Source organism: Pelodiscus sinensis, chromosome 19 (genome assembly GCF_052426305.1).
Source record: "Pelodiscus sinensis isolate ZL-2025 chromosome 19, ASM5242630v1, whole genome shotgun sequence".
In the NCBI taxonomy this organism is placed as follows: domain Eukaryota; kingdom Metazoa; phylum Chordata; order Testudines; family Trionychidae; genus Pelodiscus; species Pelodiscus sinensis.
Window position 1 is genome coordinate 21153354 of NC_143070.1, and position 24352 is coordinate 21177705.

At 50.2% G+C, this 24352-nt stretch overlaps 1 protein-coding gene across 1 annotated transcript; it reads left to right on the forward strand.

The window, feature by feature from the left end:
• The first annotated feature begins 61 nt into the window (after positions 1-61).
• Positions 62-23629, forward strand: LOC102457762 (uncharacterized). Its single transcript, XM_089770990.1, is given in 5 exon segments — positions 62-192; positions 1929-2107; positions 6212-6325; positions 20567-22484; positions 22486-23629. Coding segments are annotated over 4 exon segments (2271 nt in total). The 5' UTR covers positions 62-192; positions 1929-1968; the 3' UTR covers positions 22586-23629.
• Positions 23630-24352: the final 723 nt, after the last annotated feature.

Consider the following 24352-nt stretch of genomic DNA (forward strand, 5'->3'; position numbering starts at 1 on the left):
GAGCGCCCCTCTGGAGCTGGCCCGCTGCGCACGCGCGGCCTGAGCCCTCCGGCCTCCTGCCCCGCCGCTGTCACTGCGCATGCGCCGCGAGTACTGCTGGCGCCCTTGGGGCCGTTACTCGCCCGGCTGCCGCTTCTGAGGCGCGCGGGGCGGGGCGGGGCAGGGCAGGACTGGGGGTGCGGAGGAGCCCAGGTGAGGTGCGGGGAGCGGAGCGGCGGGCGCTTGTCACCAGCTCCCCCCCCCCCCGCGTGTCGGTCCGAGCCCCGCCCCCTCGGGACGCGGCAGCCGGGGCACGCGGGGGGTGCGGTTTTGGGCCCGGCCCGAGCGCGCGGAGACCGACACTGGCATCGGGGCGGAGCGTCCCGGGCGCGCGGGTTGGTGCTCACGTGACCCCCGGCCCGGCGCGGGGGGGTTTCTCACCGAACAGCTTCGGTCTCGGGCCGCGTCCGGGCTGCGGGACTGAACCTCGTCCCGGGCGTCTGGGCCCCGCCCCTGCGCCTCGTGCGCTGGGAGCATTGACACCCCCGAACCCCAAACCCCCGGTATCACCCCCACCGGTATCACCCTCCCCCCATGTCACACACACCAACCGATATTACACACAAACCAGCGCGGGACAAGGCTGTGGGGATCGGTGCAGGGCGGTTAGGTTTTTACCTCTTTCTGTCAGAAGCTCAGAGATTTTGGGAGGGGGGGTGCAGAAATCTAGGGCAGGAGCTCAGCCCTTCCCAGGCCTGTACTGTGACTGGAGCCTCAGCCTCGCAGCCGTCCGCCGGAGCACCAGCTCCGGCTTGCTGGAAAGCAGGTGAGTGGGGAAGGCGTGTGCATGTCCCTAGGGCTGCCCTTGCCTGGCCTGGGCATGGAGCTCCCGAGACATAAGGGGTTAATCCTCCCATCACCGCGCTATAGGCTCTACCTCCTGCTTCAGGATTGGGTGGGCTGGGCCTGCTCTGCAGATCAGGGCTGGGTGGCCAGTCACACATGGTAAGCCTGGGCCCTAGTTGCACCGTGCTGCTCTCTGTGAGCTGGGGGTGGGGCAGGGAGCCCCTTTCCTAGCGCCCTGCTGCACCTGGGGCCACAGCCTGCAAGTGAGGGGTGAGCCCTAGTCAAAGGGCTGGGCCAGAGAGGGAAGTGACTCTTTCCCCCTGCTTCCTTGGCCCCTCCTTGCCCCAGCACTGCTTCTGGGGGCTGCAAGTCTCAATACTGTTGCCCTGCCGGTGAGTGTGCTATGGGGAATAGGGATGTGGGGTGAAGGAGGATGCGGGGGTAGGATGGGAGGTGCAGGAGTTGCACTGAGGGGAGATGAAGTGATGCAGGGGGATCAGGCTTTAGGGAAAGGAATCGTGGGGCTGAGAGGCATGAGGCTGGAACAGAGGGTAGGGGGGGGGCAGGGCACCAGAAGAGTGAGGAGTCTTAGCTGGGGTAAACACCAATGAGGATTGGGAGGATTTGGAGTTTTTTTGCTCCTCATTTGTGTGGTCCCCAACTGATTTTTTTTCTGTGGGTCAGTAACCCTGACCCAAAAAAGGTTCCCCACCCCTGCTATAAATACAGAAAACATTGAAACCTTTTGTGATAAACATAATATTTTACTTTATAGTGAAGCTTGAGAAAGTTAAAATGCTTTATCTGTTTAATAATTTTAATTAAACTCTTCTCCCCAGCTGCAGCTGGTTCAGAAAATAAGTTCACCGTACCCAGCCTGCCCTGTCCCCTACTTCTGCCTGGCACACAGATCCGTGAATAGGTTAAAACTTGACAAATCATTTCTGAAATGTTGCCAATCCTTGATCTAGACTCAAGCATTTCCCCAAAATGCCGGAGTTTAGCATGTGTGTCAACAGGAACTAAATCTGGGGGGAATGAGGGTGTGGAAATGAGTAAAGCCCCTTCTGAAATGTCTCCAATTACTGTTCTTCTCCTGATAGGCTGCAGAACACCCACAACCTGCAGAGCCAGAGACAGGAAATGGCTGTGCCGGAGCTGGTGACATTTGAGGAGGTGGCTGTGTATTTCTCTGAGGAGGAATGGGCTCTGCTGGATCCGGGCCAGAGAGCCCTCTACTGGGATGTGATGCAGGAGAATTATGAGGCTGTGAGCTGGCTGGGTAAGGATTCCTCCCCCTTTCAGTAACAGAAGCTGGATGGGCTTTGGAGCAGCTGGGTTGGCTTTGGTTTTTCTTTCACATCTGAAGAAGTGGGCTGTGCCCACAAAAGCTCATGATCCCATCTACTCGTTTTATTAGTCTATAAAGTGCTACCAGACCATTTCTTTCTTTTCCTGCCCCCAATGTCAGGAATATCTGCCCCAATAATCCTGGCTCCTGTGTGACAGACTGTCCCCTCCGCAGCCCCTGCCAGGGGAAGCAGGTTCAGGGACATATCGGTGGTGCTGCTCTTCCCACAGTCAAGGTCTTACTATGCTTCCCACTGTCTTGTCCATGTTGTACCTTTGCCAGAAGTGTGAGTGGAAGGGCCCAGGCAGGAATGGCAGGTACCAGAGTTGTGGGTCTGGGTCTGGCTGTTGTTAGTGCCTGCAGGGTCCCCTTTTCCCTGCCTCTGGCTAAGCTGTGAAATGCTGGTTCTTGTCAGTGGGAGGGATTGAGTGATGGTGGATGAGGCAGTTCACACTCTGCGAGTGTTTTGGCAGAGGTAGCTCTGAGGTAGATAAACATGAGCAGAGCTCTCCTTGCATTTCAGGCACAAGCTGGATTTCCTTTAAAAAATTCAGTTTTATTCTCTCCGGGGCTCACTTGCCTCTGTTGGCAGTGGAGATAAATCACATAATCCGTCTTAACATAAGAACGGCCGTACTGGGTCAGACCAAAGGTCCATCTAGCCCAGTATCCTGTCTACCGACAGTGGCCAGCACCAGGTACCCCAGAGAGGGTTGACCGAAGACAATGATCAAGCGATTTGTCTCCTGCCATCCCTCTCCAGCCTCTGACAAACAGAGGCCAAGGACACCTTTTTATCCCCTGGCTAATAGCCTTTTATGGACCTAACCTCCATGAATTTATCCAGCTTCTCTTTAAACTCTATTATAGTCCTAGCCTTCACCGCCTCCTCTGGCAAGGAGTTCCACAGGTTGACAACACGCTGTGTGAAGAAGAACTTCCTTTTATTAGTTTTAAACCTGCTACCCATTAATTTCATTTGGTGTCCTCTAGTTCTTCTATTATGGGAACTAATAAATAACTTTTCTTTATCAGCCCTCTCCACACCACTCATGATTTTATATACCTCTATCATATCCCCCCTCAGTCTCCTCTTTTCTAAACTGAAAAGTCCCAGTCTCTTTAGCCTCTCCTCATATGGGACCCGTTCCAAACCCCTAATCATTTTAGTTGCCCTTTTCTGAACCCTTTCCAAGGCCAAAATATCTTTTTTGAGGTGAGGAGACCACATCTGGACACAGTATTCAAGATGTGGGCGTACCATAGTTTTATACAGGGGCAGTAAGATATTCTGGGTCTTATTTTCTATCCCTTTCCTAATAATTCCTAGCATCCTATTTGCCTTTTTGACCGCCGCTGCACACTGTGTGGAAGTTTTCAGAGAACTGTCCACGATAACTCCAAGATCTCTTTCCTGATTTGTCGTAGCCAAATTAGCCCCCATCATACTGTACGTATAGTTGGGGTTATTTTTCCCGATGTGCATTACTTTACACTTATCCACATTAAATTTCATTTGCCATTTTGTTGCCCAATCACTCAGTTTGGTGAGATCTTCTTGGAGTCCCTCACAGTCTGCTTCTGTCTTGACTATCCTAAACAGTTTGGTATCATCTGCAAACTTTACTACGTCACTGCTTACCCCTTTCTCCAGATCATTTATGAATAAGTTGAAAAGGATTGGTCCCAGGACTGACCCTTGGGGTACACCACTAGTTACCCCTCTCCAATCTGAAAATTTACCATTTATTCCTACCCTTTGTTTCCTGTCTTTTAGCCAGTTCTCAATCCAAGAAAGGACCTTCCCTCTTATCCCATGGCCATGTAATTTACACAAGAGCCTTTGGTGAGGGACCTTGTCAAAGGCTTTCTGAAAATCCAAGTATACTATATCTACTGGATCCCTCTTGTCCGCATGTTTGTTAACCCCTTCAAAGAACTCTAATAGATTAGTAAGACAGGATTTCCCTTTACAGAAACCATGTTGACTTTTGTCCAACAAATTATGTTCTTCTACATGATTCACAATTTTATTCTTTACTATTGTTTCGACTAATTTGCCCGGTACTGAAGTTAGACTTACCGGTCTGTAATTGCTAGGATCGCCTCTAGAGCCCTTTTTAAAGAGTCTTGTCTTTTTAGCGTGAAATATCTTTGGGTAGAGACTTTTTCTTCCTATGTGAATGTCTGGCTTCATGCTCAGGAGACCTGTGTTCAGTTCTCTGTCCCTGTCACAGACTGCTTGTGTGACCTTGATCAAATCCCTTAGAGACTCTGTGTGTGATTGCCTCTCTCTGCAGTAACTATTATAGTGTTTCCCTGTTTCTCAGGGCTGGGAAGGATACCTACACTAAAGAGGGGTGATGCTTAGCTCCATATGAGCATCCCGCTAGCACAGTGGGGTCCTGATTTACACCGGAGTTCCCAGGTGCTGCTGTTATTGATAATTTTGCTTTCCGTAGCAACTGCGGTGCCATATGAATTGCTACTAGCACCACAGAGAGTCGTTATGGCTGTTCAGGGTAGCTCTTTCTAGAGCTCTGATGCAAAGCGTGCAGCTTTTCCATTCAGCACAACTCAGGGTTGTACCTAAAGAAAGACCCAGGCTCCATTCGGCTAAGGCGCTCGGGCAAGTTATTGTGCAAGGAGAAGGTTGATAGTGTCCCAGCTCCTCGGGCATAGTTAAAGTGAGACTTGTTCCACCCCGACACTGGTACCAAGATGCATGTTGCATTCCATGTGTTGCTATCCCTCTTAGCCTTCTGTCTGTTTGAATAAAACATCCATATCCATTATCCCCTCATCCCTCTCATGTGCACAAGGGTCAATGTGTTCCTGAGCTATCTCTTAGGACACTGTGTTTGCAGTTACTGCAGAGATCAGAGTGTTGATTGCCCTCATCACTGCTTGGGAATGTGCTTGCCTGCTTAATTGGTATCAAGAGCCCCACCATTCTGCCAAAGCCTGGCCTGTTCTTGTTCAGAAATAATGGGTATGAACAAGATAATCATAGTCATCACATCAGAACATTCCCATTGACACGGAACACTTTGCACAAGGTTTCTTGCAGTTGTGTAACAGTGGTAGCACAATGATCTCATGGTCATGTTTTAATTTTAGCACATCATAGGGGGGGGGGGGAATTTTCCAAACACTAAAGGAATGTCCAAGAAGGGGTCAGGTCAAAGCTGTGGGGAACATGGTAGATTGTGTACAGCCCAGAGGAGCACCAAATGGCAGGCCAGGATCACCACAAGAGAAAGGCTGGGAAACCACACACAGGCTGCTGCTGGCAGAGTAGGACTGAGGCTGCAGAGGGGGAGCTGTGTAATAGCCACAAGCACCAGAGAAGCAGCATGGCCCAGCTCTGCTCTGGTCGGCCACGGGCATGGCAGCTGTTGTGAGCAGCTGGCAGGGCCCACCCAGACACAGGCAATTGGGATCATGAGTCAGGAACATAGGCAGGGTCTGAAGCAGCCAGCCAAAGATTCATTTAGCTATTCAGGCAACTTCCTTTGCCTCCTTCTGACTCTAGTAGACCATCTGAGCCAAAGAGCAGGGCAAGCCCAGTCCCCCAGCCAGGAGTTTTGTGGACAGAGCCCTGGGGAGTTAGAGCTCTGCTAGGTCCTTTCTTTCTAAGTCCTAGTGAACTGCCATGTGGCAGCTGCAGTCTGAGCCCTGCCTGGGGGCCTTGGTGTCAGACCTGCCAATCCCCTTCTGAGTAGTGTGTTCCTGTCCTTCCCTGGGATGCTGAGGGGATTGAACGGGCTATGAGGGGGACTGGGTTGTACCCTAGAGAGTGCGGAAGAGTTCTCAACTCCTCTGGGGAATAAGCAGGGCTGCTCTGAGGCAGGGGGGCATGCACCTTTACTGCAGGCGAGTGTGTCCTGGAATCTTGTACCAGCCAGACCCCAGTCTCTGCAAGGTGCGGGAGGAGCCTTTCTGGGTGGGAGATTCAGATCCTGGCTCTGGAAGGAATAACAGCACAGACCTTAATGAACAAGATCAGCACTTGGTTAATTGGTCTCCAAACAGGACTTCCAGTCTCTGAAGCTCATGTGATCTCCTGGGTGGATCGAGAAGAGGAATTGCGGGTCCCAGATCCCCAGGGCTGTGAGGAAGGGGAGATCATCAGCAACACCCACAAAGGTGAGAAATCAACTAAATTGACTCAAACAAATTTCTGTATCTTTATAGCAGGTGTCACTTGTGCGTTTTCATCAAGTGTGGCAAAGTCTGGGCTAAGCCCTGTGGGTCCTGCGCTTCCTGGCAGGCTCTTGTGGGCCTCAGAGGTTCGCAGTGTCCCTAACTACTTCCACGAAGGCAAGGGTACCCTGCTACCAGAGCCTCTTTCATCATTGGTCAGTCCAGTGTCCTTCTTTCTCCAGTCCCTGCTGGTCCTTCCAGCTAGAGGGGAGGGTTGGGAGGAACCCTGTCCCACCCCCTTTCTTCGGGTTCCAGTCCAGGACCCTATAGGAGGGGGGCAGTCCTGAGCAGGCCGTGTAGCTTGGCCCTTACCCCCTGAGCAGCAGCCCCTCCCTGGACCACTTCCCCAACCCCTCCTGCAGTACCTTGTTCCTGATATCACGGAGCAAACTTTCACGTCAGCTCACTCAGGTATGTTTTCTTGCTCTGGGCTGCTCCCTTATTCTTGGCTGTGTCTACGCTGGCGCGATCTGCCGCAAAAGTGGCTGCTCTTGCGCAAAAACTTGCTGCCTGTCACATGTTCTTGTGCAAGTAAACTGACGTTCTAATGTATAAAATCAGGGCTTCTTGCGCAAGAACTCTGATGCTCCTGCTCAGGAATAAGCCCTCTTGCGCAGGACCTCTTCTAGAAGAGGCCAGTGTAGACAGACAACATGAATTTCTTGTGCAAGAAAGCCCTATAGTTAAAATGGCCATCAGAGCTTTCTTGCGCAAAAGAGCATCTACACTGGCATGGATGCTCTTGCGCAAAAGCACATGCCTAACAAAGCACACGCTCTCTTGTGGAAGAGTTTTTGCACAAGAACTCCTCCCTTCCTCCCTCCTGCCCTTGAACAGGCATCTTTTCACTGCCTGCCTTCCCACTCCACTGCTTGTCCCATCCACCCTCTTGGGTGCCAGTGGCTCCCCCCCCCACATTCCTTTGGTTGGGTGCTTGAGCTTCCCCTTCCTTTTTAGTTACTCTTCCCACACACACAGCTTCACTTGTCCCCATGTCCTTTAAATGATTATTTAGCCCTCATCTCCCCAATGCAGCCAAAAGAGTCACACTTTCCATTCTGTGCTGGGGGCTATGTTCCTTACTCCTTTTTCCTATTCCCCTTTCTGAATTGTCACCCTCCACCCCACTTCCAGCCTAGCGGGGGGAGCAGTGAACCTCTTTCCTTCCCTCCCTTTCCCTCCTTGTTCCTTCCCCTGGTGTTTTTGGTTCTCCCTTAATGTTTGTTTTTGTCTTCCCTCCCCATCTATGACGACAATGGAAGGGTTGTCCAGTGACACCCCTGCTGACCCTTCCCCACCCCTCCCTAAAAACAACTCCTCCTCTGATGCTGCCGGGCCCCCCGTCACTATGTTAAAGGGGGCAGACGTAGACGAGGACCCCGGGTCCTTGACTGCTTCTGCCGCAGCGCCTCCAGTCACCACTGAAGAGCCTCCCCTGAGGGGTAGGAAGGGCCAAGAAGGGCAAGTGCCCCTCCCGGAAGGCAAAACCACCTGAGGCGAGTGCTTGCTCCCTGGCTGCGGCCCACGTGCTGGCCTTGGCCCCCCCTCCTTCCTGCTCCCCTGTTCCTTCCACCAGCTCTGGGGGCGACGGTGTCCCGGGCCGCAGGTCATATGCCCAGATAGCCGCCATCCCCCCCACCTGCCACCTCCCAAGCCGCCTCCTGGAATTCCATCCCCAGCGGCTGCAGCCCCTTTCCCACCCTGACCAGGAGGCACGGGTGGTGGGGCCCGCGGCCGTGGTGGAAGCCTCTAAGATGTTCAGAAAGGTGGTATTCTTCTTGGTGTCTGAGGCCGCGGCCCAGGAGGTAGTGGAAAGATGTTTGGCAGTGGGGGGGAGTTCATGTTCCCCTCGAGCCTTTGGAGGACCTGGGCATATGGGTGGTTTTGTCCACCCTTCCTCCCCAATGCCACTCTACTTCCTTTCCTCTCCACCCTGGGGAGGCCTCTATCAGTCCTGAGTCCCCTTCCTCTGGGCTGTAAAGACCCTACCCTTCGCCATGTCCTCTCCTTTCACCGGCAGGTACAAATCCAACTACTGCCGGCGGGACATGGCAGAGAAGCCCTCGAAGGGTCATTTCTGATGCCCCATCAAGGGGCCCGGTACCGGGTGTACTACACCATGGGGGAGGCCCGGTGTTTTCTCTGTTGGGCAACGGGGCATGTCCGAAGGGACTGCCTCCTGGTCCAGTTCGGAGAGGCACCTGGGACCCCCGACGCCCGGGAGGGCACTGGCCCCACCATCACTGGTGGCCCTGATGGTCCGAACCCTGGGGTTGCCCCTCCTCCTACCATGACCATCGCCAAACCCGTTCGGGCTCCGCAGGGCCCAGACAAGCATGCAGGTGCTGTTGCTGCCACCGCCAAAAGCAGCAAGGCCCACAGAGGAGAGGGCGGCGGGGTCAGCGATGGGACTCAGGAATGACCTACCTCGGGGAGAAATCCATTTCCCTTGCTGCCCAAGCTCTGTCTTCCCTTGCCCTCCCACCGCTTCCCTTGTCCTTTGGCTCTTCTCCCATTCAGGCTCAGCCCTTTTCCTCCGAGGGATGGGAGCTTGCCATGGGGAGGTGTTGCAAGCGTGCCCAGCGATCCACCCCGCCTATTAGACTCTCATAGACTTTAAGGTCAGAAGGGACCATTATGATCATCTAGTCTGACCCCCTGCACAGTGCAGGCCACAGAATCTCACCCACCCCTCCCAGAGTAATCCTCTCACCTATATCTCAGATATTGAAGCCTCCAAATACTTTGAAGACCCCAAGATGCAGAGAATACTCTAGTTGTGGTCTGTACCCTATGCTACAGAGGAAGACGAAAAACCTCCAGGGCCTCTGCCAATCTACCCTGGAGGAAAATTCCTTCCCGACCCCAAATATGGCGATCAGCTAAACCCTGAGCATGTGGGCAAGACTCATCAGCCAGACACCCAGAAAGTTCTCTATAGTAACTCCTATCATCCCTCCATTGACCTATTCCCACTGATAATGAATGGTCAATAAGTTACCAAGATCATGTTATCTCATCAAACCATCCCCTTCATAAAATCATCTAGTTTAATCTTGAAACCAGATAGATCTTTTGCCCCCACTACTTCCCTTGGAAGGCCGTTCCAGAACCTCACTCCTCTAATGGTTAGAAACCTTCGTCTAATCTCAAGTCTAAACTTCCTACTAGCCAGCTTATATCCATTTGTTCTTGTGTCCACATTGGTATTAAGCTTAAATAATTCCTCTTCCTCCTTGGTATTTATCCCTTTAATATATTTAAAAAGTGCAATCATGTCCCCCCTCAGCCTTCTTTTGGTTAAGGTAAACAAGCCAAGCTCCTTGAGTCTCCTTTCATAAGACAGGTTTTCCATTCCTCGGATCATCCTAGTGGCCCTTCTTCGTACCTGTTCCAGTTTGAATTCATCCTTCTTAAACATGGGAGACCAGAACTGCACACAGTATTCCAAATGGGGTCTCACCAATGCCTTGTATAATGGCACTAACACCTCCTTATCCCTACTGGAAATACCTCACCTAATACTTCCCAAGATTGTATTATCCTTTTTCATGGCCATGTCACAATGGTGGCTCATAGTCATTCTATAATCAACCAGGACTCCGAGGTCCTTCTCCTCCTCCGTTACTTCCAACTGATGTGCCCCAGCTTATAACTAAAATTCTTGTTATTAATCCCTAAATGCATAACCTTACACTTCTCACTATTAAATTTCATCCTATTGCTATCACTCCAATTTACAAGGTCATCCAAGATCAGCAATAAAAAGATTAAATAAAATTGGCCCCAAAACTGATCCCTGAGGAACTCTGCTAGTAACCTTCCTCCAACCCAACAGTTCACCTTATAATATGACCCGCTGTAGTCTCCCCTTTAACCAGTTGCTTATCCACCTCTCAACTTTCATATTAATCCCTATCTTTTCCAATTTAACCAATAATTCCCCATGTGGTACTGTATCAAATGCCTTACTAAAGTCGAGGTAGATTAGATCCACTGCATTTCCTTTATCTAAAAAATCTGTTACTTTAACAATAAAGGAGATCAGGTTGGTTTGGCACGATTTACCTTTTGTAAAACTATGTTGTAATTTGTCCCAATTGCCATTAGCTTCAATGTCTTTAACTACTTTCTCCTTCAAAATTTTTTCCAGGATCTTACATACTACAGATGTCAAACTAACAGGCCTATAGTTACCCGGGTCGCTTTTTTTTCCCTTTCTTAAAAATCGGAACTATATTAGCAATTCTCCCGTCAAATGGTACAACCCCTGAGTTTAGAGATTTATTAAAAATTTTTGCTAATTGACTTGCAATTTCATGTGCTAGTTCCTTTAATATTCTTGGATGAAGATTATCTGGGCCACCCGATTTACTCCCATTAAGCTGTTCAAGTTTGGCTTTTACCTCGGATATGGTAATATCTACCTCCATGTCTTTAGTCCCATTTGTTAAGTTACCATTATCCCTAAGCTCTTCATTAGCCTCATTAAAGACTGAAGCAAAGTATTTGTTCAAATATTGGGCCATTCCTAGATTATCCTTAACCTCCACTCCATCCTTAGTAATTAGCGGTCCTACTTCTTCTTTTTTTGTGTTTTTTCCTATTTATATGGCTATAAAACCTTTTACTATTGGTTTTAATTCCCTTTGCAAGGTCCAACTCTACTTGACTTTTAGCCTTTCTCACTTTGTCCCTACATGCTCTAACCTCAATAAGGTAGCTTTCTTTACTGATTCCTCCCATTTTCCACTCCTTATATGCTTTCTGCTTTTTCTTAATCACCTCTCTGAGATGCTTGCTCATCCAGCTTGGTCTAACACACCTGCCTATAATTTTTTTCCCTTTTCTAGGGATACAGGCTTCTGACAGCTTCTGCAACTTTAACTTAAAATAATTCTAGGCCTCCTCCACTTTAAGATCCATAATTTCTTTAGTCCAATCAACTTCCCTAACTAATTTCCTTAATTTATTAAAGTTAGCCCTTTTGAAATCAAAAACCCTAGTCTCAGATTTATTTTTGTTTATCCTTCCATTTAATTTGAACTGAATTAGCTCACGATCACTCGAGCCAAGGTTGTCTCCTACAACCATTTCATCTATGAGGTCCTCGCTACTCACCAAAACCAAATATAAAATAGCATCCCCCCTTGTTGGTTCAGCAACTACTTGATGAAGGAATTCATCAGCTATCACATCTAGGAAAATCTGAGCCCTATTATTATTACTAGCACTTGTTCTCCAGTCTATATCTGGAAAGTTGAAATCTCCCATGATTACACAGTTTCCATGAGTATTTACTTCATTAAAAACATTAAAGAGGTCTCTATCCATATCCAAATTGGATCCTGGTGGTCTATAACATACCCCAAGCACTATCCCAGGGGAGGATCTGATAGTTTCCTTCCCCAATGTGATTTTTGCCCAAACAGACTCTGTCTTCTCTATTCCATCACTTTTTATTTCTTTACAATCTACCTCATCTTTGATATACAATGCGACTCCACAACCTTTACCCTTATTTCTGTCTTTCCTAAACAGCACATACCCTTCAGTACCTCCAGTCATGCCTAGTATTCCACCATGTTTCTGTTATTCCTATAATATCTGGTTTCACTTCCTGGACCAATAGCTCTAGTTCCTCCTTTTTGTTACCTAAGCTCCTTGCATTGGTGTACAAACATCTTAATTTTTGCTGTTTGGCCTCATTCACATTCTTTACCCAATTTGGCACGGACGTTATACCTCCAATATGACCTATTAGACTAATATCCACCGCACCCTTCCTCATGTTCATTCTCCAACCCCCAGCTATATCCTTTCTTACTTCGTTTTCCTCCCTCTCAGTGTTAAAATCTGGCGTAGAGATTACCTGTGCATCTCCCAACCGTCTCCCCAAATTCCTAGTTTAAAGCTCTCTTAGGGTACGTCTACACTACAGCGTTAATTCGAACTAAGCTAATTCGAACTAACGGATCCAGACTAAAAAACTAGTTCGAATTAGCGTTTTGCTAATTCGAACTAGCATGTCCACATTAAGTGGACCCTGAACCAGGCTTAAGGATGGCCGGAAGCAGTGCCGACAGAGCATCAGAGGAGGACTTAGAGCGTGGAGCTGCTGTCTCAGGCTAGCTGAAGGCTGTGCTTAAAGGGTCCCGACCCCCACCCTGGACAGACAGTTCTCAGGGGTGCCCTGCTTGCAAAGCAGTCCTGGCTTGGATTGCCCGGAGTACCCACACTGGGCACATCACAGCACTCGGCCATCAGCCCGGCTGCACTTGCCGCAGGCTGCCATCTGGGGAGAGGGGGAAATTGGGGGGCTGCAGGGGAGCTTCCACCCCCAGAAGCCCACAGAGCCAGCCCAGTCCTCCCCATCAGGGGCGCGTAACCCATTCCTCCCTCACCTCCTTCCACTTACCCTTCCCTAGCCCCTCTTCTTGATGTACAAAATAAAGGACAATTGTGTTCAAAAATGGAATCTGTCTTTATTGAACAAAACTGGGGGAGACTGGGAAAAGGAGGTGGGAGAGGGGAAGAGAGGGTGGGAGAGGGGAGGGCAACTAAAATGATCAGGGGTTGGGAACAAGTCCCATATGAAGAGAGGCTAAAGAGACTGGGACTTTTCAGCTTAGAAAAGAGGAGACGGAGGGGGGACAGGATAGAGGTCTCTAAAAGCAGGAGTTGGGTGGTGAGGGTGCATACAGAAAAGTTCCTCATTAGTTCCCATAAAGAAGGACTAGAGGACACCAAAGGAAAGGAATGGGTAGCAGGCTTCAAACTAGTAACAGAAAGTTGTTCTTCACAAAGCAAAGAGTCAACCTGTGGAACTCCTTGCTGCAGTAGGCTGTGAAGGCTAGAACTTGAACAGAGTTTAAAGGGAAGTGAGATCAAGTCATGGAGGTAGGGTCCATGGAGTGCTATTAGCCAGGGGGTAGGAGTGGTGTCCCTGCCCAAGGTTTGTGGAAGACTGGAGAGGGATGGCACGAGACAAATGGCTTGGTCACTGTCTTCGGTCCATCCCCTCCAGGGTCCCTAGGGTTGGCCGCTGTCGGCAGACAGGCTACTGGGCTAGATGGACCTTTGGTCTGACCTAGTACGGCCATTGTAAGCTCAGGGGTCAGGGTCGGGGGTCTCAGTGGACTACCTTGATTTTCATGCACACCTGCTCCTGGGTGGCCAGGCTGGCAGCTCTCTTGCCCTAGCCGGCCACTTTCCTGTGCCTAGTGCGGAGGTCGTGGACAAGGTCCACGATGTCTGCACTAGCCCAGGCGGGTGCCCACCTCTTGCGGTCCTGGGCAGGCTCCCGGGAACCGCCAGCCTGGTCCCGGGAAGAGGGGGAGGACTGGGGGGCATCGGGTGGGTGGCTCGATCCGTGCCAGGTGCAGGGTCTGCTGGCTGGGTGCTGGCAGGCTTGCACCTGGCACGGGCACCGTAGCCAGCCTGTGCCCCTTTAAGAGGTCCGGGGCCGGGAGGGGGGCAGACGAGTTTCCCTGGTGTTGGCCAGAATGGCCACCAGGGAAACCTGGGGAGGGCTAGCCTCCCACTAGTTCGAATTAAGGGGCTACACACCCCTTAATTTGAACTAGCTAGTTCAAACTAGGCTTAATCCTCGTAAAATGAGGTTTTCCTAGTTCGAACTAAGCGCTCCGCTAGTTCGAATTAAATTCGAACTAGCGGGGCGCTAGTGTAGCGCCTATCAAAGTTAGTTCGAACTAACGTCCGTTAGTTCGAACTAACTTTGTAGTGTAGACATACCCTCTATCAGTTGAGCCAGCCTCCATCCTAGAAGTCTATTTCCCTCCCTACTTAGGTGAAGTCCATCCCTAGAGAACAGTCCTCTGTCCATAAATGCCTCCCAGTGACCATACATCCCACAGCCCTGTTTATAGCACCACTGCCTAAGCCATCTATTGATCATCATAATCCTGTCACATCTTAGTTGCCCTTTTCTAGGAACAGGCAGAATCCCACTAAAGATCACCTGAGCCTCAATTTCCTTGAGCATCCTCCCCAGCCTAGCATAGTTCCCCTTAATTCGTTCCAGTGAGAATCTAGCTGTATCATTTGTTCCTACATGAAGGATGATCAATGGATTCCTTCCTGCTCCCTTAATAATCCTCTTCAACCTCAGTTCCACATCTTGTATCTTAGCACCTGGCAGACAGCACACCCTTCTATTATCTGGATCAGCTCTGGTTACAGGCCTATCTATTCTTCTCAATAAGGAGTCCCCAATCACATAGACCTGCCTTTTCCTAGTGACAGTGAAATTCTCTGGTCTATCTCTAGCTTCCTCTGGCTGCAAGTCCTTGCCATTCCTATTTTCCCTTGTAATCCTCTTTAACCCATCCTGTATCCTCCTAATGCTCATTATTGGTGTTGTCTCCATTAAGTCTTCCCCTTTATCTATTGGACTAGCCACTCTTCTCTTCTTCCTCACCCTTCCATCTTCATTATCTACCTGCTGTACCCCTTCTTCATTCTCCAGCTCCACATACCTGTTCTTGAGCTCTATTTTTCCTTCACTGACCCATCTTTTCCTCTGCCTGGTTCTCTGAGTCACATGCTTCCACTGTCCATTTTCTTCGCCCAGCAGTCCCCCCTCTGAGGCCCTTGATCCTGCTTCCATCTGCATATCTAAACTTTCCCCTTCAGCCACGTCATGCCTTTGCCCCATCATCTGCTCAAACCCCCTTCTAAACTCAACCAGAGTTTCCACCTGCATCTCCAGTCCTCAGATCTTTTCTTCCATCAGGCGGCACTTCATGCAAACAAAACTCTTTTCAGATACCCCCTCCAGAATCATTTACATACCGCAGCTACCACATCCAATCATCCTCCTTGTGTTTGCTTCTACTTGGGCCATGGCCACTAATGCCTCTGTGTTTTATCTACTTTCTCACCAAAATCCTATTAGTCCGGTGAACACAAAAACTAACCAAAACACCCCCTCCACAGCAAAAACAAACTCCAAACAAGTCCCACAATCCAAACTCCCTTTACAAACTCCCCTGTTTACAGCTCTGTTTGCTTGGCTCCTGTGCCGCTGCAGCTATCTCCCTATTGAGGGAGAGGACAACCTCCCTGCACCTATAGGGGTGGACGCTGGAGCTGTTACTTCCTCTGAGTCCCCAGACGCTTCACAGCTCCTTGTGGCAGTCGAGGTCACCGCAGTGGTTGCGGGAGGGGTGAACACCTCTTTCCCGGGGTCCGTGCAAGAGGGGGCGTCCAAGGAGGATGCTCCCACTGTTCACACCTCCACTGAGGGGGCAGCCGCTGACCTTGCCACCGAGAAAGATCACCACCTGGCGGGCAGCAGGCTCACCTTCCTCTCTCAGGAGGTGGAGGCTTTGGGATTAATCCCGGCTGCCTCAGAGGGGGATCATCATGTCCTGGAGGGACAACAACTGACCTCTCCTTCTCCTTCCGACCCGCTGCTTTCCCTTCTCCTTGCCTCTGAGTTGCCCCACGGTCTGACCATCTGCCCGGCCATCAGCAGCACTTTGGCCATGGCTACCGAAACCCTGGAGGCTGTCAGCAGGAGGGAGTTCCCGTCACTGTCCATCACCCCCGGCGCTGAGGCCTCTGGTGCTGCACTCTCTGTGGCACTGGAGCCCGGTGCTGGGGAGACTAGAACTACCCCTACTGCTGCCACCGATTCACTGCCCGGTGAGGAGGCACTGCATCCCGGCACCTCCTCCACTGAGGCTTCTCACCCTGCTCTCTCTTCTAACCTCTGCCCCACTCCTGCTCCCTGTTCAAACCCCCTCCCAATTGAACTTCCCACCACTCTTCCTGCTCCCCCCCATCCTTGTCTTTTCCCTAATCCCCCACCTCTTCCTTCCCTTTCTCATAACCCTCCTTTTCCTTATCCCCTCCCTGAACTCTGGAAGGAACTCCAAGCCTTCGAGGACCTTCAAGCCAGGGGTGCCTTAGCATCTTCTGCAAGGGGAATTTGCCAGTACCCCTTAGTTAGGTCTAATGTGGTCAGATATCAAGCGTCACCTAGCTGATCAATTAATTCATTGGTGCGGGGAATAGGATAGGCATCAAAGTGGGAGATCTCATTGTCTTCTGAAGTTGCAGAAACAGGTGGTACCATCAGGTTTAGGAACTAGAACTATCAGGCTGGACCACTGACTATAAGATTCCTCTATAACCCCCATCACCAGTATCTTTTCTACTTCTGATCTGATCTCGTCTCTTTTTGCCACCCAAAAGGGTCTCAAGATTACTTGGCCCAAGGTACTGGTGGTGATATGGTGGACAGCCTCTGATGTTCGGCTTGATTTCATGGAGAAAACATCTTGGTTTCTGAGAATCATTTCCATTACTTCCTTTTTCTGCTTGGGTGACAACTCAGGGCCTATCTTGGGATGCCTGGGCTTCTGTTGGGAGGACTGGTTCCCTCTGAGCAACCACACAAGCCTCACGGTCTTTCCAGGGCTTCAGTAGGTTTATGTGATAAATTTGCTCTTGTTTTTGGTGCCCTGGTTGCTGGACTTTATAATTTACTTCTCTTCAATCACCTCATACGGACCTTGCCACTCTGCTAATAATTTGCTTTCAGTAGTGGGTACTAGCACCCGGTCCCCCGGCTGGAACTGCCGAACTTTGGCCTGGTGGTTATAGCAAGTGCACTGGGCTTCTTGTGCCTTCTCCATATGCTCCCTCACAATTGGGGTAACTCGGGATATGCGATCCCTCTCTAGCAGTACATAGTCCACTATGTCTTCCCCTCAGCTAATTCTTTTTCCCAGCCCTCTTTGGCAAGATCCAAGATGCCATAGGGGTGCCGCCCATATAGTAGCTTGAATGGGGGAGAATCTGGTAGATGCCCGGGACACCTTTCGAATTGCAAACATGAGATAGGGCAGCAGCAGGTCCCAATCTTTCCCATCTGTGCTCACCACCTTTCTAATCATGGTTTTCAGGGTCTGGTTCAATCTTTTCATCAGCCCATCAGTCTGGGGGTGGTAAACCGATGTATACAAAGTCTGGACATGCAGCAGAGAACACAAGTCCTTCATCTGCTTGGATGTGAAAGGAGTCCCTTGATCAGTAAGGATCTCCTTTGGGAACCCCACCCGGGTAAAAATCGCCACCAACTCTTTTTCGATGGTCCGGGAGACCATGTTTTGTAGTGGAACAACCTCCGGGTATCTAGTAGCGTAGTTGAGGACAACCAGTATGTATTGGTGACCCCAAGTCATTTTCTCCAGTGGCCCCACCACGTCCATCGCAATTTTTTCAAAGGGCACATTTATGATCGGTAATGGCACTAGTGGGGCCCTTAGGTGAGGGTGAGGGCTATGCTACTAGCCCTCAGGACAGGAGGTGCAGTATCTCTGGACGTCCTCATACACCCCTGGCCAGAAGAACCGGTGCGGGATTTGTGCCTGGGTCTTCTCCACCCCCAGATGCCCTCCGAATAAGTGGCTATGGGCCAGGTCCAGAATAGCCCACTGGTGCTTTTGGGGGGCCAAGAGCTGATAAACCTCCTGCCCCTGTATGTTGGCCACACGGTATAGGAGGTTCTTCTTGAGTATGAAATAGGGACCAGGCCCCCGGGTTTTCCTTGCTACAGGTACCCTGTCTATTTCAACTACTTCTTTTCTCACATTTTCATACCTAGGATCCTCTGCCTGGTCTTATCCAAAAGTTGCCCTCCCTGGGTTGAGCAACTCAACTCCCTGGGGATCTCCTTCAATCTCTTCAGCTGGCCCTGGTTCATTAGGCCCAAGATCCTCCACTTTCTCGGTGTCCCTTGCTACAGGCCCCTCAGGGCTCTTCCCCTCCTGAGTCTCAGAGCATTCCCCTAGCATCACTTGTGTATCTTGGTCCACACAAGCATCCCTTCTGGCCTGGGGCAGAATGTGCGTGCCTAAAGCCTTGGCCATCCTCCTTGTTTCCTTGTTTTCTTGTCTTTTCCGGGGATAGAAAAGAGTTCTTGGGCCCATTCCGCAAACATGGGGGGAGAAAGCACTTTGGAGTAGGCCACCCCTGAATCAGGGGGCTCCCCAGGTTCCTGTTCCTGAAGGGAAAGTAAGCCCCTAAGCCCTGGAAAGTCCCTGCCGATCAATACTGGGTATAGTTGTGTGGGGTGGCTGCCACTCCCACCAGTCTAAGCAGGGACACTGGCCCCAAGGTTACACTGCATAGGCTCCTCGACATTGGGGTACTGAGCTGCAATATGGCCCCATTCCCCACATCCATAGCATTGGTAGTCTCTTCTCTCAGGAACAGAGGAGAAGGGTTTGGCCTCAGGATTCTTCTCCTCCCCACATGGACCTTGGGTTTCCATCCCTTCCCCCCCTACCCCCCCGTCTTGGGTCCCTGGGACCACGGGGCACTTTATCCTGTAGGGACAGTTTCAGTCTTTTACCTTGTAGTTCATTCTCCATAGGAGGCCAGGCCAGTCCCTTGGCAGCCAGCTGTCACTCTACCAGCATGATTGCTTCTTTGAAAGTAGAGGGGTCATGTTGACCTACCCACAAGCAAAGATCTGGCAGTAACTTTTGGGTGAACTGGTTACTCATGAGGGTCTCCAGGATCTCATCTGGGCTGTGTACATCAGGGCGCAGCCACTTCCGGGCAAGATGTACCCACTCAAACAGCTGGGCACTTAGGGGTTTTCCCTCCTGGTATTTCTGGGCTCTAGCTGCAACAGTTACCCCTGCATGGGCCAGGATCTCCTCCTTCAGCCGGGGGTAGTCAGCTGGCACCTCAGCTGGCAGATCATAGTAGGCTCTCTGAGCTTTCCCGCAGAGGAACAGTGTGAGTATTCTGGCCCATTGCCCCTCTGGCCATGCCTCACAGTGGGCAGCCCATTCAAAAGCCAGGAGATATGCCTCTAACGTCGTCTCCCTGGGTCATCTTGGGTAGGCAATTAGCAGCTCTCACTGTTGCCGAATCCCCTACTTCAGGGCCAGTCAGTGAGTACACTCAACCAGTCCACCACTTCCTGGAGAAGAGCTCGATCTGCTGCTGCCTGGTTCAGGAGCAACTGGTTTATCTCCTGTTGTAGCCTGGTGGCTTTCTGCATGGCCTGCCCTTGCACACAGGTGGCCACCTGCTGGACTGCTGTGGCCTGCACTAAGGCCTTCACTAAGACTTCCATGGTGCTCTGATGTGAACCCTTCACCTATTTGGACACTGCAGTGAGTGTGAGAGTGAGAGCCACAAGCCCAGCAGTGTGTTCCCCTTTCTCCTTCCAACTTCTTTTTTTTTTGAGGGGGGAGTTGCAGACTACCCCACCGTGCTATGAACCAATCCCAGCCCTGACACCAGTTGTGGCAAAGTCTGGGCTAAGCCCTGTGGGTTCTGTGCTTCCTGGCAGGTTCTTATGGGCCTCAGAGGCTTACAGTGTCCCTAATTACTGCCACGAAGGCAAGGGTATCCTGCTACCAGAGCCAGTTTCATCATTGGCCAGTCTAGTGTCCTTTCTCCAGTCCCTGCTAGCCCTTCCAGCCAGAGGGGAGGGTTGGGGGGAACCCCGTATCACCCACTTGCTCTGGGTTCCGGCCGAAGGCCCTATAGGAGGGGGGTGGCCCTGAGCAGGCTGTGTAGCTTGGCCATTGGCCCCTGAGCAGCAGCCTCTCCCTGGGCCACCTCCCAACCCCTTCTGCAGTACCTCGTGCCTGATATCACGGAGCAAACCTTCATGTGAACTCACTCGGGTGTGTTTTCTTACTCTGGGCTGCTACCTTCTCCTCTAGTCTGTCCCTTTTCTCTTTTTTTCTAGCCTTGCCTGGGGAAGTTTTTGTATAGTGCACACATCCACCTTAAATGACTGCAGGTGTTCCAATTAGTCCTCCCGTCAGGCTGATGCCAGATAGGCTTTGGGTGTGGCTGGCTGTCTCTAGTCTTTAACAGCCGACTCAGGGAACATAAAAGCCACATATCCAGCTCCCCGCATATCTGCCCTACATGAAACTGTTCTCAGGCTGCTACACAAGTCTAACTGACCCTTCAGCCTGTCTTCATCTCCAGCCAAAGCATGGTGGCTGGGGGAAGGCTTGGTTCTCTCCTCTGTAAAAGGGTCATGAAGAAGGAGGATAAACTCAGCTCATGATAATTCCAGCATTATTTGAGTGTGTCCCCTTTTCTATTCCTCTTTCAGAATTTTCTTTCAGCTCATCGTGGAGAATAACTCCTGTCTGGATTCTTTGTCTATCCCAGCAGGTGATGGGGCGCTGACTAAGAACCATGAGAAGAGTCTTCAGCTGGAAGGACTGGAACAAATGGCTCCATGTGGGATGTTACTGGGAAGATCTGAAGGGCATGTTTCCCAGATACGTGAGCAGGGAGAGAGCTGTGAGAGTCAGCATAGTCCAGAAAGGCAGCAGGAAAACTATCCAGGAGAGGGACAGAGTAATTCCAGTCACAGGAGCAGAGGGGAGAAAAGAAACATAGAAACCATTCAACAGAAAATCCCCCATCAACAGTCACAGTGCACTTGCAGTGACTGTGAAACTCTTATTGAACATGGAAGAGCCCACACACTAGAGAAGCTCTTGAAATGTTCCTCTGGCTCTGAGAAAAGCTTCAGCCAGCACTCACACCTTAAGCACAATCAGATAATACATACAAAAGAGATACCCCATAACTGCTCTGACTGTGGGAAAAGCTTCCGTCAGAATTCACAGCTTGTTAAACACAGGAGAATACACACAGGAGAGAAACCTTTCAATTGCTCTGACTGTGGAAATAGCTTCAGTGACAGTTCAGCCCTTGTTAGACATAGGAGAATTCACACAGGGGAGAAACCCTTCAGCTGCCCTGACTGTGGGAAAAGCTTCCGTCAGAATTCACACCTTGTTAAACACAGTAGGATCCACACAGGAGAGAGAACTTTCACATGCACTGACTGTGGGAAAATCTTTATGGGGAGCTCAGACCTTGTTCACCATAGGAGAATTCACACTGGGAGAAAACCCTTCAGCTGCTGTGATTGCGGGAAAAGCTTCAGTGAAAGTTCAAGACTTGTTGCACATAGAAGAACCCACACAGGGGAGAAACCTTTCAGCTGCTCTGACTGTGGGAAAAACTTCAGTACGAGTTCAAACCTTGTTAAACACAGGAGGACCCACACAGGAGAGAAACCTTTCAATTGCTCTGACTGTGGGAAAAACTTCAGTAGAAGCTCACACCTTGTTACCCATAGGAGAACCCATACAGGAGAGAAACCTTTCAGTTGCTCTGACTGTGGGAAAAGCTTCATGGAGAGCTCAAGCCTTGTTTTACATAGGAGAACCCATACTGGGGAGAAACCCTTCACCTGCTCTGACTGTGGGAAACGCTTCAGTAGAAGTTCACATCTAACTACTCATATGAGGACCCACACAGGGGAGAAACCTTTCAATTGCTCTGACTGCGGGAAAAGCTACAAATGCAAGTCATACCTTGCTATCCATTGCAGAACCCACACAGGGGAGAAACCCTTCACCTGCTCTGACTGCGGGAAAAGCTTCTATCAGAGATCATACTTCGTTATCCATAGGAGAACCCACACAGGGGAGAAGCCCTTCAGCTGCTCTGACTGCGGGAAAAGCTTCAGGGAAAGCTCCGAGCTTCTTAAACACAAGAAGTACCACACAGGAGAGAAACCTTTCAATTGTTCTGACTGTGGGAACAGCTACAAATGTAAGTCACACCTTGTTAGACATAGGAAAACCCACACAGGAGAGAAACCTTTCACTTGCTCTGACTGTGGGAAAAGCTTCAGGGGGAGCTCGGACCTTGTTCACCATAAGAGAACCCATACAGGAGAGAAACCCTTCAGCTGCTCTGACTGTGGGAAAAGCTTCAGTACGAGTTCAAACCTTGTTAAACACAGAAGAACCCACACAGGAGAGAAACCCTTCTCTTGCTCTGACTGCAGGAAAAGCTTCAGTAGACGCTCACACCTTGTTAGACATAGGAGAACCCACACAGGAGAGAAATCCTTCAGGTGCTCTGACTGCAGGGAAAGCTTTAATCGGTGCTTCTGCCTTACTAACCATGAGATAATACATACAAGAGAGTCACCTCCTAGCTCTGATTGCAGAAAAGGCTTCAAACAGAGGTCAAACTTTGTTAAACATGAGACAACCCACAAAGGAGAAATCATTCTGCTGCTCTGACTATGGGGAAAGCGTCAGTCAGAGCTCAAGTCTTGTTAGCTATTGGAGAACCCACAGAGGGGAGAAACCTATAACCTGAGTTCCCTTTAAGCTGTATGCCCAGGAGGCTGTGCCACAGCCCATTAATTGTCATGCAAGCTTATAGGCCATTTGTGGGGAGAGAGATCTCTCCCACTGGTCTCAACCATGGCCCAGACCTGCAGTGGCCCCAGCCCCAGAGCTGCCATGGTAGGGAAAGGTATGTCTCCCCTCTCCCCCTTCACAGTAGTACCTAAGCTGGGGCGGAGAGAGCTTGTGGGAGTTTTCTCTCCAGAATGTATCCTTTCAGTGGCCTAGATGTCAGTCCCCTCCATCTTTGAGATCACATCCCCAGCTTGAGCCCTCAACCAGTATTCCCTCTATGATTTTCCATCCATGAATAGAGCACATTTTTTCTTGTGCACCGAGTGATATCCTGTGTGCTTGTTCAGATGTGTGCCACCATGGCACCCACCAGTTACTGAGAATATTTTTTCTCACACAAACACCCACACACACATTCTAAATACACCCACACACAATTTAAATGGTTATGGAAGAAAAATACTAAAACAGGGGATAGTTAATAAGATGCATGACCCTGCAGGCGCACGCGCGCACACACACACACACACACACCTTGAAAACTACCCAGCTTGAAACTCAGTGTCATTCCCACCCACCCTTGCTCCACTGTTCCTGCATCCATGGGCTCCCTATCCACTGCACCCTCATCCTGTGCACCTTTTACCACCAACCTTGCATTGTGCCTCCTTTTCCCCTAACTTTTGCAGTGTCCCCTTCATCCCCCCTGCATTTTCCTCCTAGTCTAATCCAGTCAGTGTAGTAATTTGTAAAGGATAAAAAATGAATGCATTGTCATCGTCCCCCCACCATTGATCCTAAAGCTCATTCTGTAGCTGCAAGTGAATGACATTTAGAAGGTAAATTTAGGGATAGCACCAAAAAATTTCATCCAGCTCTTTTTCTTCGGTCTACATTACTATACTGTGTGTAGGATATAATCTAACTAGTTATTATATTTCTTAGAGTATTTTCTTGCTTTAGATCCATGTGAATCATAATAAAATCTCTTTAATATGTCCTGATGATTGCATATTGATTTAGCATCAATACAAAATAATCAATATCCATTAAAAACATTTTAGTTGCCTCTGCACAGCGAACGTGTGTGTGAGAGATTGAGAGAAATAACTTCCACAGGGAGAAAAATAATAATTGGCACAATCAACATTGACATGATTGATGCCTTCAAAAGTGACAAGAATATAGAGGGTTAGAGAGAACTGTTCTCCTTGACATGGTTTAGGCTCTTAAATAAATATGAACAGGGAGCAGAACATTTTCCTAGTCATCTGCCATCTATTTTATCCCTCAGATAATCTGCAGATTTACCTTTTGAGATCCCAAGGTGGAGGTCTTTAGTTAAGAGGATCAGGAACCAGACATCCTCACCACATGGTCCTGGTCACCAGAGTAGCCCAGTCCCCCAACACTGTGTGGCTATGGCTATGGCCTTGGCTGCTGGAGCAGCTGGTGGAGTGACCCTACCACTATGTGGCTCGGGGCCCAAGCCACCCAAGCACTCACTGTCCATGCTGCTGCTGTGGCTCAGGTCCCAGCTGAGGCTGCCAAAGCACGCACCACACAGCTGCGGCTCTTGCTCCAGCTGGGCTGCTGGAGCAGGTGCCGGCTGTGGCTCTTGCTCTGGGGCTGGTAGAACAGGTGCTGTCTGCCACACAGCCCACCCTAGAGCAGTTGAGTAGCCACTGTGTGGCTCTGCTTTGGAGGTGGGTGGGCCTCAACC